General features: G+C 41.0%; 1 protein-coding gene across 1 annotated transcript in view; it reads right to left on the bottom strand.

The window, feature by feature from the left end:
- The window catches only part of LOC118815838 (disks large-associated protein 2-like), a 94823-nt gene extending 79709 nt beyond the window's left edge, over window positions 1–15114 (bottom strand). The window contains exon 1 of the mRNA XM_036582224.1: window positions 13966–15114. Within this exon, the coding sequence (XP_036438117.1) occupies window positions 13966–15039 (1074 nt within the window). The 5' untranslated portion in view covers window positions 15040–15114. The remainder of the gene's footprint in view (window positions 1–13965) is intronic.
- Between the last annotated feature and the right edge of the window lie 217 nt (window positions 15115–15331).

The raw sequence follows: 15331 nt of genomic DNA, 5'->3' as shown, positions 1-15331 counted from the left end.
TCTGAGTAGACAACAAAGCACGTTCGTAAGTCACTCTGAAGAATCTGCTAAATGCTGTAAATGTAAATGTAAAGAGTTGTAGTCTGTAGGCACTAGTATCATTAAGAGTGCAGGTGAGGCTTCCTGCACAGCACTGGACAGCAGGAAGCTTCAGAGTGGTCAAACAGAGTGGTTAGAGATAGACAGTATCTGTAGTACACTGGTGCACGCATTATATCACAGATGCTTTACATGAATCACAATGTAGGGGTCAGTCGTTTAGTGGTAGAGGTCAGTTTACACATGTTAAGACTGGTTGGAAAGTGCCACAGTGCTGCACAGAATCACACTGAGAGCACCAATGGATGTCGTACACACAAGCTTAAAGTTCAAACTTACTTCATGCTTTAGTTCACTTTACCCTCACCTCATATGGATTTGATGCAATAAAGCTTTACATAAATGAACGTAATTGATGTATATGGTATCAGCTGACTAATTAAATAAGAGTTATAAGTCTAGTAAGACTAGTTGAGGCAATGTGACAGATTGCTTTTTGGTTTAGTTCTAAGTTTAATGAATGCTAGAAGCTTTGGACATTGGTATTCGTGTTCATTCCTTAATAAAAAAAATGATTAAATTTTTTTGGACACTGTAGGTCATCTGCTTGACATATCCATTGTGTAGAACCCTATACAGAGGACTTTAGGTGAAATAAGTCATTTTGGTCTCTAGTCTTATGAAATAATATCATAAGTGAAGGGTAATAATATCATCAGAGAAGTGGAAACAACCAAGACACAATGGACTGTGATATTCAAGCTCCTAAACTACACAGATAAGAAGGTCATCTAGCAAACTGCAGTGAATGAGGAAGGGGGCTCCTGGGTACGGCTGAAAGATTCTTTGTTTTTGTATCAAAATCACAATGTAGAATGTCCACATCGCAAAAGCTGCTATTTTTACTATATCCTACATCACGTGTCAGGATCCAGTCCTTGCAGGTCAAACACTACAGACTTCAGCACACTACTTCATTAAACACACCTGATTCAGCTCATCAATCCATCCAAATGACTGATGGGTAAGCACCATACACTATACCAATAAGAGTCCTTGGACAAGACTCCTAACACTACCTTCGCCTACCTGTGTAAAATGATCAAATTGTATGTCACTCTGGATAACAGCGTCTGCCAAATGCCAGAAATGTAAATGTTTCCCACTGAAATACAGCTAGTGGTGAGGAACGCCCAAGTATATTTAATTTTAGCTAATAATCCATTCTTAGAAAACAAACAATATGCCTTGTTACCAGTTTGGCTGTAGTGCAAGTGAATTTCAGGGTAGGAAAATTGCAGAGAGCAGATGAGCTGTAACCTGACAGAAATAAGGCCTACAGTAGTGTAAAAGCATAAAGTTTTTTGTGAATACCTAGTTATAGTTAACAATTAATGCATTTAAAATCAATGTCAGAGTACTTGGAATATATTTAAGAAGAGCTCATGTGACAAGTATGAGACAGAAGCACCGGTAGCGAGTAGAACCTGTAGTGCCCATGTGTCAAACACAAGGCCCGCGGGTAAACAATGAAAGGAAATGCAGATGCAGTCAGTCAGTGAGGCAACTCATGTGAGCAGTGAGAGAGAGAGAGAGAGAGAGAGAGAGAGAGAGAGCTGAGAACCAGTACAGTAGGGTGATAGTGCTGGTGATGCCATATTTGGTAGCCCCCATTCCACATCTTCTGGATACCAAACCCGAATTACGAGTTTGGCCATTTAAAGCAACCACTGACACATTTAATCAATCAAGAGATTATAGCTTACCAACTCAGCGAAATAAAATCCAATGAATCCACTTTCACTTGCTATATTTCCTATGGGAGACTTATTTGACTCGGGACTGAAATAAGCTATACTTCCAGTCCCTGATCAACAGCAATGAAGCGGAACATTTATATCATATTCATTAATGTCTTGTCTTCTTCATTACATTTATCATGAGACATGTACAAATCCTACAGTATGTCAGTGCTCAAGCCTAATGCATGCCTAATAAGTTTAGGTAAAAAGCTTTCTGAAGAGCCGATGCGGACTGCATCCTGCGTGAACAGACAGTGGAGTGTGTAAGATGGGCTTGAAACCATGAAGGACCGGCGTTATTTTGGGGTTGTCCTTGCCTGGATGTCACAGAAGCTAGCGGCTAAGCCTCACCAATTACACTGCGCAGATGACTGCTCTGGCAAGTCGAGAAGATAATTAGCTGGCTTGTTTACATCTTGCTTCAAAGCTCTATCAGCCGAGGCATCGCAGACGATAATCTGCTGCATATGCATTTTGCTGCTCCCACAAGAGAGAGTAGAAATAATATGCACCAGTTGTGTAGATACTGAAGGAGTAAAGCTTAAAGACAGCAATACAGAAAGTGAATGATTCTGCTCACGACAGGGCAGTGGGTAACCAGACAGGTCTTTACCGTGACAGACTGGGAGTAACTGCATTTGGGATGTTGGAACCACTGCAGTATGAGGACTTGGCTATTATCCAAGCAGTCCCAGGCTTGATTCCATTCATGCTATTGTGCCCTTCAGTAAGATGAGAACTCAAAGTTCCCATTGGGGAAATTGTTATTGTATTTGTTCAAAGTTGCTTTGGACAAAAAACGTCTCAGCTAAATGACAAAATGTAAATGTTTGCACACATTGTTTGGCCTCTCGGCGGTCTAACGCACCAGACGAAGTCAGTGTACTGATTTCGAGCTGAAGTATAATGAAATGTCTCACGCCTACAACAGTCTTGCGCCTAACTCAAAATTAATTTTCCACCCAGTGGATGTGCAGATGGGCAGTCTGACAGTATAAACACACTGCCAATGCTGCTCCACTCCAAAAGAGAGATGATGAAGAGAGAGGAATCAGTCAATTTAGCACTTAAAAGATGAAACACTGCCTGCAGGACAAAAACTGGACATTAACATTAACAAGATCAGGCAAGCCTAATTTTGCTGGAAAGGTATTGGCTGCATGGTATTTGTTATACAATTACTAATACTTAATTACTAAATACTACTAAATTATTCTACTAGCACTACTACCAATAATAAGAACTGTTATTTTCACTACTACTACTTTTTTACTATTACTACTACTAATAATAATATGTAGAATTTTCAGTAATTGTTCAAGTAAATCAAGTTTCCTTATTTAAACGGTACAAATACACAAGAACAAGGTGCGAAATACAGGGGGGTCCTGAGGGGTCTGAAATCCCCTAACTAACCTCTTGGATTAAAAGTCTGGGGGGTCCCTGAAAAAAAAATATTATGATGTTATACTGTCTGTTCGGGAAAAACAGACAGTCAAATACAAATTCAGGTCATTGTTTAGCTGCTTCAACCAGAATCAGTGAGTTTCTGTCTTTGATATTCCTAATTAACTAGAGCTGCAGCACTGCTCTGCCTCAAGGTGGCGCTGTAGCAGACTGGTTCACCCAGTTGGACCATCATTGCCCGGCAACTGTAACTAAGCCCGGCATTCCTCTGAAATATTAAAATAATATATGAATTATCTTTGTATTTTCTCATTTGTAGAACACTTCGAATGACCGCAGTGTATGAAAGGTGCTATATAAATAAACTTCATTTCCTGGAAAACAGTGTGCCGCTGCACATCTGAAAATCTGAAAACCTGTCCAATTTCCCCAAGGTTTGGTGTAAAGAGTGACTGTTCCTCATTTCTCAAACTGAAGACAGAAGAGGAGATGCGTAAGAAGTTAATGTGAGGAAGAGTGCATTACCAAACTAGAAAACAACATTTCCAGAAGAAGAATTGCTAAATCAAACATTTTTGAAGCTAGCATCAGCGCTGGTATGGCAAGTGAGTCAGCAGCCAGTCAAGTAGCTGGTCAACATGGGATCCCCCTGAATACCAAGGGGTATTTCACATACACCAGGGAACCCTTACAATGATAGCAGTGGCTTTCAAGGCACTATAAGATACAATTTTCAACCTGTGCTGGCAAACAAGAGGTAGCAGCTAAATCTGTGTTCACCAGGAATTCATTTAACAAATCATTTCATAAATCTAACATGCTGTATCCAAGTTATGACTAAATCCATGAAGACTGATTTAGCTAGATCTTTAACTAGGTTAGCACGCTGTAGGACTGTTATCACTCTCAAATGATTTCTAACCACACACTCACTCACACAGATAACTACATTTTGCTTCAGTTACACAGAATCCTGTGTGAAATCTGGTCAGTTTAGCATTTTCTCCTGAGAGTTTAAAAATATAAGCAGTAAACACTTCCTCCCTAGCTGCTAGCATATGAGCTGTTACTGCTAGCATTATAGCTTCTGAGCTAGCTAATGCTACATTGGTGAAATATTTAAATAGGGGATAATTCTAAAAAAAAATAGCATCCAACACATCAAAATACTATTTCAGGTTACATTCTGGTGTTCATGTACTAGTGTTTGATGACTTTGTCCCCCCCTGAAAGAGTGTAGAATTGCTAAATAACACTGTTTATAGTGCAAGGTGAGAATTTCCAACTGAAGTCAAACAGTCTGAACAAAACATTCAAAAACACTGCTGTTTTACTAAACCTGTTATTAAGAAGAACTTTTGTGACTTTTTAAGCCCCCCTGCTGAAAAAGGACCGTTAAAAATCATTAGGGTTAAAACCCAAAGGTTTTGCTTTTTAATGGGAATTGTCTTAGAGACCACTAATTTCTATAGCTTTAGATTCCTTTAGGAAACCAACAAATGCATTTAGATAAATTGTCATATAAATGATTGCGATTCGCGATTTAACTGTATTTTCTTGTTCAGTATATGCATCTATTAAAGTGGCCAGATTGGACTGTCAGCCATCTTGCTTCCTAGCTATGTTTACTCTGTAGATAACACTGACAGTGCAGTCAAATTGTACAATACACTACACTGGCTGTGCAAACACTCTTTTACACAAACATCTGCATTAGACAGAATCACGTGTAGTCAAGCAAAGCTTATATTTTTTTCTTTAAGGTGAAAACATAAGCTAAATCAAACCCTCTCATTCTGCTAGCATGCATGCTAAAAACATCTGAATTAGCTACACGGCTATTAAACAGCGATTACTCAGTGCTGCCCTCTAAACATGTTAGGGCACTAATTAGAAGTTAATACTTTTTGTTTCACAAGCCCCACGATATCTCAATGAACGCATTTACTGCTTTCTTTTATTTCCTTTTTCTTTTGCCTCAACCCAGCTCACACGTTTTATATGTTGTGACTTAATTTTATTGTGAAATCTAACCTGGAAAATGATGGCAGTCATCTCAAATAACTGCTATCATCTCAAATAACTGCAATTTTTTAATAATAGTTGTGCCAAAGCTAAGGCAAGACGTCAAAGCAAAAGCACCCATCACCTTCTCCTGATATGAAGCTACACTTCACGCTTTATGGACTTTCAGTCTGAAATGTAGAATGCATTCTGTGTATCCCGCCAACAGCGGCTCAGTCTATTTACCACTGTCCCTGTGATCTCGATTCCAGACTTTCTGTATTACACAAAGACTCCTGGAGCAGATGTAATTTCACAGTGGAACTGAGTGATGTCAAAGAGACGGTTGGAGTTCACTACACAACACCCTGACAGCTGTAAAAATCCACCAGATCACACCTATGTGGTGATGTGATTTGCGAACAGAAAACCCCTGCCTTTGAATCGCGCCTCTCTTTCCTCAGAGTAGGAGGGCTGATTTCATTTCAGCGCTGCGGCGTAATCGAGTCTGCTGTGTCTCTGCTTGAGTGAGTAGGCCAGATGTTAAAGCACACCTCCCAGACAGGAACACGCCCCATTACACTTCTTCATTTCCATGGCACCCAGCTCACCTGCAGAGAGAGGTGATAGCTCTCCCATTTTCACACACATCCAGGAGCTGTGGTATTCTCTGGAGTCCCGGGAGCGTCCCTCCTTCACACAACTTGACCTTCACAAGCATCTGTGTGTGTGTGTTTTACAGAATCTAAATGTCACCTGACTGCCATGTGGGACTGATCTGACAAAAAAATCTATGTGGGCACATATTTTGGGACTAATGTGCAGTATGTGAAAAGAAATCTAATCTAGAGCATCTGCTTAAACTACACACTTAAATTTATGATTCTTCAAGGGTTCTTTAGTAAAGAAAATGGTTCTATACAGAACCATGAACACTCAAAGAACCCTTTGCATAATTGAAGTGCCCTCAGCCCAACAGCATGCAAGTGCCTAAGGCAGCATTCAAAAAGCTATCCATGGATGCGAATGATGAAGGAAACGCACACAGGGAAGGTTACAAACCACTGCTGATTTTAAATTAAACAGCTATCTATTTTCATTTCAATTTAATTTTAACAGACTATACGTGAATACTCTGTAGTAGTGTAGTTAACTAGTAATCATACAGCGCTGATACACACAAGATTAGCAATTAGCTGCTTAGCTTAATGGTCTGCTGTTCAACCGCACCAGTTAGAGTTTCCCTTTAACTCTGCATGCTTGCACCTTGACTCACCAGCCAGCCTGTTTTTGCTTGGATAGTTCTCACTCTAATTTCACCCCAATCACACCATACAACCAGCACTAGGAGAGCAAAAGCTAGCATGAGAACCTGTGAAGTGCCACCAAATCTTTTTCGCCAACTGCCGCTCACGCAACACCATTGGACAGCTGAACGTGCTCGGAGGAGAACACAAACCTCCAGTTCTGTTACGTCAGCTAACAGACACCTGCGCTAGCTGGCAACACACTGAGCGATAGAGACGGGGAACCATCCTACCCACCCAAAGAGAGCGAGGACTGCTGTTCTCTCTTGGACCCCTGGCCACGGATGGCTGTAGCATCAACAGGGATCAAACTCATGATCTCCTGATAATGGGGCCAACACTTAGTCGATTGTGTATGATACTGTAGATTTAACATGAAGAATAAAGGAGATGCAGCAAAGAGCCAAATTAAGCTTTTATTTGAGAAGGTACACAGTGTGTACTGAACCTGAACTTTCAAAACTCCTAAACTGAGGGTTGTGACACCTTAGACAGCATAACAGGTTAACAGCAGATAGGTTTATGACAAATTATCAGAAGTGTGCAAATGTTTAAAATAACCACGAATGGAGCCACATCTTTTTTATCATCTAATATTTTATGGGAAAAAATCATATATTTCATACTATAAGTATCACTTCAGTCCAGGCAATTTAGCCTATTTAGAGTATGTTCGTTTGGAACAGTCCTTTGAACGAGTGAACTCAGTGACCACATTGCTGACTCAGGATTGAGCTGTGGAGCAGTGGAACTGGTCTGATGGAGCTTCATTCAATACCTTTGGGATGAGTTAGAGTGATCCAGAACTGACCATCCAACATCAGTACCTGACCTCATTAATGCTCAATCAAATCCTCACAGCAATGTTCCAACATCTAGTGTAAAGCCTTCCCAGAAGAGTAGAGGCTGTTACTGCAGCAAAGAGGGACAAACTCCCTATTAATACCCTTCATTTTAGAGAAAACGCTGGATGACTAGGTGTCTGCAAAGTTTTGTACATAAGCTGGATTTTTAAATTCTCTTGACTTGGCCATGAAGATGTTATGAACAAACTGGGAAGACACCACAAAATTCTAGAATATATAAATGCAACTGTCACCTTGTCGTCATAACTGACAAAGTTTTCACATAAAGATGTTTTCCAGCTACTCCTGTCTTGACACATTATGAAGAGCATTTGGTTAGAGGGTTGGGGGTTATCTAAAATAAACTGCTAGCATAGAGTCTTTTCTAATCTCCTGTAAGAGGCTGGGGGAGGAAATTGTAGTAGCTCCAGCTGGGCTTGCCTAAATTTATCTTACCCACTCAGTACTGCAGAGGGCTTATCAGCATTAACAACTGTAATTCATATAATCTTAAAATTACTGCTGATTTACACCCCCGGTGGATGAACGCCATGCTCAAGGAACTGGTTCATCATTCATAAAATTCTAAAAACCACACGTAATGCAAGGTAAAGCAGGTGTTACAGCATCAACCGAGTTGTTTGGCCTGGTCTTGTTCTGAATTTAACACTTTACCGCACCACTGGCATCACCTCTGGTGCTCCGATCTGGTCTTCTCCCAACAGGTACCGGCTGAGTTAATTAGGACTCGTTAGCATAATTACTCCCTCTAGAAGTTGGAGACAAAGGCTGATCTCACTTGCCAGTTTGCTTCCTTCTTGTTTCATTGCCCAGAAACCTGTGTTCTAGCTCTGTCCTCCTCCCAAAACACAGATTCATCAGTTCTGCCTCTTGGAATTGAAGTGTTTAAAGGAGAATTTCACTGAAATTCTACGGTTCTGTAAATTAATCACTGCAAAAATACAAATAAATCTGTTCCATGAACATAATAATATTATCCACTTCAAGCTAGCATGAGGATTAATTCAAATGCAATGTAATAAACTGAATCCTGGATTGAAACTTTAGGGTTTGTAAGAGAGCGATATAAAATCTGAAAATGAATTTAACGATTGAACGTAAAACTACATGCTCAAAATTCAACTTCTAAAAAGCAATCTGTTTTTGTATGTCAGTATGTCAGCATGTCAGTGGTTTTGACCATGGCTTGATTGCTGGTTTGAGTATTTCTATAACTGCTGATCTCCTGTTATTTTCACACACAGCAGTCTCTAGAGTTTACCCAGAACGCTGCAGTAAAAAAAAACATCCAGTGAGCGGCAGTTCTGTGGACAGAAACGCCTTATTAATGAGAGAGGTCAGCGGAGAATGGCCAGACTGGTTCGAGCTGACAAAAAGGCTGCGGTAACTCAGATAACCACTCTGTACAACTGTGACGAGCAGAAAAGCATCAGAATGCACAACACATTGAATCTGGAGGTGGATGGGCCACAACAGCAGAAGACCACTCTGAGTTCCATTTCTGTCAGCCAAGAACAAAAAGCTGAGGCTGCTGTGGGCACAAGCTCACCAAAACTGGGTAATTAAAGACTGGAAAAACAAGCCTGGTCTGATGAATCTGGATTTCTGCTGAGGCACACAGATGGTAGGGTCAGAATTTGGCTCTAACAGCATGAATCCATGGACCCAACCTGCCTTATGTCAACAGTCCAGGCTGGTGGAGGTGGTGTAATGGTGTGGGGAATGTTTTCTTGGCACACTTTGGGGCTTTAAAACCAACCATCACCGGAATGCCACAGCCTTTTTGAGCATTATTGCTGACCATGTTCCTACCATCATGGCCACAATTCATCTTCTAATGACTACTTCCAGCATGATAATGCATCACGTCACAAGGAAAAAGTCGTGTCAAGCTGGTTTCATTAACATGACAATGAGTTCAGTGTTCTTCAGGGGCCTCCCAGTCACAGGATCTGAATCCAATAGAACACCTTTGGGATGTGGTAGAACAGGAGACATGCGGCACGAAAGTGCGCCTGAAAAATCTACAGGAAGTGAATGATACAATCACGTCAACATGGACCAGAGTCTCAAAAGAATGCTTCCAACATCTTGTGGGATCCATGCCAAGAAGAACTGAGGCTGTTCTTAGAGCAAAGGGAGGCCCTGCCCAGTATTAGTGTAGTGTTCCTAATGAAGCGTATATCAGGAATGAAGGGCAGTTAATAAAACCAGACCACAGCTTCGGGAAAGGTATGAAATCAGTCTCCTATTCACTTTCCACAGACAACCATCACGTCATGTTTCCACATTATGTAATAAGGTTGAGGTTACTTTCAACAAAGGCATCAACAAGGCATATACAACAAGGCATCTACACAACAAAGGCATCGCTGACAGCGGTTAGCAAGTAAGAAGCACTTTGAACAGTTCTGGAATTCATTAATGTTGTTTTCAGAGGAATTCCCCTTTAATAAAACAGGCTAGTCTTCCTGGCCTACTCATGTTTTTCTTTTATTTAAGAGTTTTATTGATTATGTTATCAGACAGTGTGAGTGATTATGTTATCAGACAGTGTGCGCGGGAAAAAAACACTATAGAAAACCTTAATTATCATTACAAAAATGCTACAGCACTGATCTGACTCAGCAGTAGGTTTAAAATTGCCAAATATGAATAAAGTTCACAGGTGGAATCACATAGAGTGATAAATCAGATCTAAAACAATAAAAGAAGGAAACTGAAAACAAGATCACCAAAACATGCATCACATGTAATAAATCTTTAGATGAATCAGTCAGTAACACCATTAGAACTGATCCAATAACCCACAGCAGGATACATCAGTCCCTTTATTTCATCCAATATTCTTCATTTGTCCTTCTAGTTACAGCTCCGTCCTGTGAAATTTAGTGAACTGCAAATCGTCCACTATTTCATGAATCATCAGTCAGAATAGTTGCAGCAGAGGAAACAATACAGTGCAGTGCAGGGCTGTTCTAGGAATTACTGGAGAAAATATGACCTACACTGTACTCATATGAAAATAATGAACTGACTCCACTGCTTGCTGACACCTGGCACACACCCCATCATTATACAGAGGCTGAACCTGGAGTTCCCATGTCTTGCCAATTTAGGAGAAATTTTCAATTCGTTTTGTCAGTGAAGGGTCATATGATTTCCATGATACAGAGAACATGAATAAATGAAAAACTGTTATGCTCCATATTTTGTTTTTGTTTTCTGTTCTGTCTTACCAGTTGGAGCCTCACTCCATAATCCAGTCTGTGTTTTCAACTCATCACATCCCACTCCAATCCATGCTTCAGTTATGTTCTGGTTATGACATTGTAAGGCAGAAAGAATAAAAGAGGCCTCCTTGGCTCCCCCAAGAGTTTTTGCTCACTTGTTTCATGTTCCTCATTTGTTTGTTTGCTTGTTTAACCTCTAACTGTTTGGCCTTTTGACTGCTTTGTTTTGACCTCGTTTTGTCAGGGAGTTAGGTAAGCTGTGTTTTGAGTATTCTTTTGTTTTGGTTAAGGCTACTTAGTCTTGGAGTGTAGGTTCTGTTTGTTGTTTTGGCCAAACCTGAAGACGAACTGGTGATTGCACTGTACAGGTGTATGATACACTGAATTTGCTGTTAAGAACCATTAGCTGTATTTGGTCTTATTATTATGCATGACACTCACATTCACAAAGCATACATTGTACACCACACCAGTCTTTTACAGCCTGACCCTAGACCGGGTCATAACAGAATTTGGGGGCTCGTCTGGGATGTAGAACAGTGTGAAATATATAGGCATTTATCTGTCGCGTTGGTACGCGATTCTAGTCTTTTTTTCAAGCCACAAAAATTGTTGCCTAAACTACAACTCCTTTTATTAGGAAAGGCCTTTAACAATGACAGAGACTGTTAATATATGAAAAATGATGAGAATAAATTATTTATCGCAGGTTTAGTTTAGACATCCACGCCACTTCACTTTGCAACAGTTGCTGCTGTACTGCGACAGAAGCAGCAGCTGCATATACTTGAGCGTTCTAGTGGTCACACAGGGTGTGTTTTGGGACTTACAAAGTGAAGCAGACCGAAAACACCTGCATGTATGAGCCAAATGTTTCTTGATGTTACTGATGTTATTTAGTCAAAAATAGTTTCAATAAAGAGATTAAAGTGTCATTTCTATATTGTAAAAATAAAAAAAAAATGAATTCAATAAGACGAAAAATGCAGAGAAAAAGAAAATGGAAAAAATACACCAGGATTTGGGATAAAATTGTTTTATACGGTCATCACAATTAATATGATGAACTTTTTTTGGGGAAAAAAATCAGCAATTCTGTAAATGACAAATTAGCAATCAGGCTTGATAAGCTGTGTTGTCTTCTGTGAGTCCCTCACTCAAACAGACTTATTTTTGTTTACTGTAGTAAAATAAAAGATATAAAAACGAGAACATTTCTTTCACCAACAAGCTTTGCATACTTACTAAGGGCACATAGATACAATGTGTGTACTGCACTTTGTACTGCATGGAAACTCGTGAAATCATGCAGTCATTCACCACTGCTTCACCTTTTATTGATCTATGCATCTAAATCACCAATGGCTCCCAGGTGCACAGAGCAGACAGATACAGTGTTACTGGTATCGAGTGTGCACCACATTAATAAAGGCTTCTCCTGTGACAAAAGTTGCTGCTCAATCAATATATCAGTCAATGCACCCTGTCAAAACATTTAAATATGCATGTTGTTACTATTGCAGCAAAACCTTGTATCTCTGAAACAGTAAATTCACAAGAGACAGACATGATGATTTTAACTTTAACATGCGTTAATGTAACCAGATTTAGACCTGGTTGATTCTTTATAAAATGCTCTCACAATGTTAAAGGCAGCTGGAAGTGCTCTGAAAAACATTAACCGCCCCCAAAAATAACCTCTGGAACTCTAAAATCTTCTAATGTGCGAAACTGAACCCAATTACTATCCTCCAAATACCATTCAATTCATGAAGATTATCAAGCCTGATGCTCTCAGCTGGGAAGCAACTGTCATCTCCATCACAAAGAAGGCCAGGCAACACATCCAACTAGGACCACTGCAGTCATGCAAAGATGCAGAGTCATTAATGAAACCATCATCACCTTCTTCATATTTGTCTCCTCAGCCACTCACTGCAGGGCAAAATCATACACGCTGTCAAGCCTGCTGAGTAAATCAGTGGCTGACACCTCACATCCACTGACGGTCCAGGTTAAAAAAAATGAACAGGATCACCATCAGGTCACCATCTGTTCCAACCACTTTCATTTTGGACAAACTTAATGTCCACTAAAGAACACAGCTAGGAGATGATGAAGCAGTTCTTCCTCAGGACCTTAACACTGGAAAACCAGCACATTCATTTCAACCGTACATTAGAAATGAATATTAGAGGTGCACAGTCAGAATCGGCCAATATTTGAATTGGATTTTTGCAAACCAGCATTTGGCAATCTGCCAATTTACCATTTTGATTTTGCCCGATATGTGTTGCAGTTTTATGAAATTAATAATTTAATGAGTATTTGAATGCTGCTGCTACACCTCTACCAAAACATCATAGCATAATTATACATGTCTCGTTAAGCCAAACAACCAGTTCCCTCTTAATTTCAATGTAATGCTTTATTTGATTACATGTTATTAAAACAGCTATTAGATTTTTCATTTAAGGATTTAAAATGAAAGTTTTGCATTTTAAAGAGCAAATAATGTTACTTACATGTTATTTACATTATGATTTTGTCTAATAGAAAGTTCTGGGAAAATTCTGGTTAAAATAGAGAATTTTGTAAATTAGCTGACTCATTGGTGGTCAGGTGACCTTGTGCAAGTTTTTAAAATCAGTAATAAAATGACAAATTATTTTGACAACATTTTAATTACCCAGCCATTAAAGCACATAACACCAGTGATACTGCCTGATAAACAAAATCATTAATAAATTAATGAAATATAATGATTCTCATGCCTTAAGATGCTTCCTCTCTGATGAGCCTCGACCCAAAGAAGCAGTTTAACAGAGCTGAAAATACTGTGTTAAAATGTAACATAAGAGTCCTGATAACACCAGTGACCAAAATCTCTGTGATAAATAATTTTTTTTAATAAAATACATTTTTTTTTCAAATGTAGTATAACAATAATTGTATAAAAAGTAAGCATGAGTCTAAAAATCCAGAGAAATCATAAGGGAAAAGGTTTATTTAATCTTAGGTCAACTGTGTAAATGTACATACTGACTTTTGGAGCTGTGCCTAATATTTTAGGCATCTTTTTAAGCCCTGCAACATTTGTGACATGGTTTTCCACTCCAAATGGAGAATGACCCATCTAAAAATTATGACTATTATTGGCTGATACATCTTATGCTTCATACGTCCTTGATCCCAGTTTAGGATCCAAACAATCATTCAACCATCACTTGTCTCATCTGAACTGGCAACTTCTCTGGCCCAATCACCCCAGTTTTAAAGCCCAAGATCAACTGAACATGCTACTCACCTGCAGATAATGACTGGTGCGTAGGGAAGGCTTTAGGTCGTGATGGACCGTTTGCTTGTCCAGGTTGAGTGAGGACTTGCGGTATGCCTCTTTGGCCTGACTGACAGTGAGTGTGGACCAGGAGCTCCTCTTCATAAACTTTCCCTCAGGTGCCATTGCCAGGTTCTCACAGGCTGAGCACTTGACGTCATTGTTGCTCTTGGAGGTTTTAAGCGAGAGGTCACCAAAGTGAGTGTGCACTGAGTCTGGGAAGCAGTGGCCTGCGTGCTCCACGTGGTGCCGGCTCATGACGCTGGGCGTGCGGTAGGTACTGTCGCTGTCCAGGTTATCGTCAGAGCTCCACCAGCCGCCTGAGCGGTGCTTACGTTCCTTGCTCTTGCTGCGTTTGCTGCCGTGCTTGGAGGAATGGTGACCGCCGTGGTGGTGGTGGTGGTGGCCCCCACTGTCCCCCTTGGTGCCGTTCATCTTGGAGGAGCCCTCGAGCGAGTGGGACTTGGTGAATAGCTTCTGCACAGAGTGCACCAGGTGGCGTATTCGCCCAGGGCTCTCGCTGCGCTGCTCGCTGGTGGCCGTGGTGGAGGTGCGCTGGTACTGCAACGTGTGGAAGCCGTCTCGGTGCAGAGGCAGCTGCTTCTCAAACTGGTCCAGGAGGTTAGCTGGGATGCGGTTGCTTTTGCTGCCGGCATGATGAGAGGCGGAGGATGCGGCGGCGATGGCAGCAGCTGAAGTGGCGGAGGTGGTGATGGTGGCACAGTCGTCTCGCGTGGCTGAGTCGTAGTACTGGGTGCTGTAGTGCATTCTTGGAAAGGTGCTGCTGGAGACGTGGTCAGCTGCGGCAGCAGGAGGCAGCATCACCGGGGACATCGTCATGCAGTCGGAGTGAATGGAGCTGCGGGGCGAGTAGCGGTGATGGTAGTCCATGGCGCAGCTCTCCGTGGGGCTGAGCAGGTAGGAGTAGCGGGGGTCAGACACGTGCATGCCGTGCAAGTCGTGGGGGTGGTCACACTCCACCAGGCCGCAGGGGTGAGGCGAGGGGATCTGGTGCTGGGCACGGCTGCTGGATAAGCCCTTCATGTTCCTGGTTTGAGGGACGCGTCTGTCCTCATTGAAGTGTCGGGAAGGTGACCAAGGAGTTAACTGGTGGTCTGTGACAAAGGCAGATGAAGAAAGAGTGAGTGGAGCGCAGAAAGTGGATTTTTTACAGTTTCTCACTTATATAAAAGAAAAGCATCTTACAAAAAGCCATCCATTGGCAGGATTTGTCATAGTTTATCTGAGCATATATGAACTGAAGTGTTAAGTGGGAGGGCTACAAACAATGATTAATTACTGTGTACTAGCACGCTCCTATGCATCATTTATCAAT

This window comes from Colossoma macropomum, unplaced genomic scaffold (genome assembly GCF_904425465.1).
Source record: "Colossoma macropomum unplaced genomic scaffold, Colossoma_macropomum, whole genome shotgun sequence".
NCBI lineage: Eukaryota > Metazoa > Chordata > Actinopteri > Characiformes > Serrasalmidae > Colossoma > Colossoma macropomum.
Note: the sequence above shows the minus strand (reverse complement) of the source record. Positions and strands in the feature narration are given on the sequence as shown.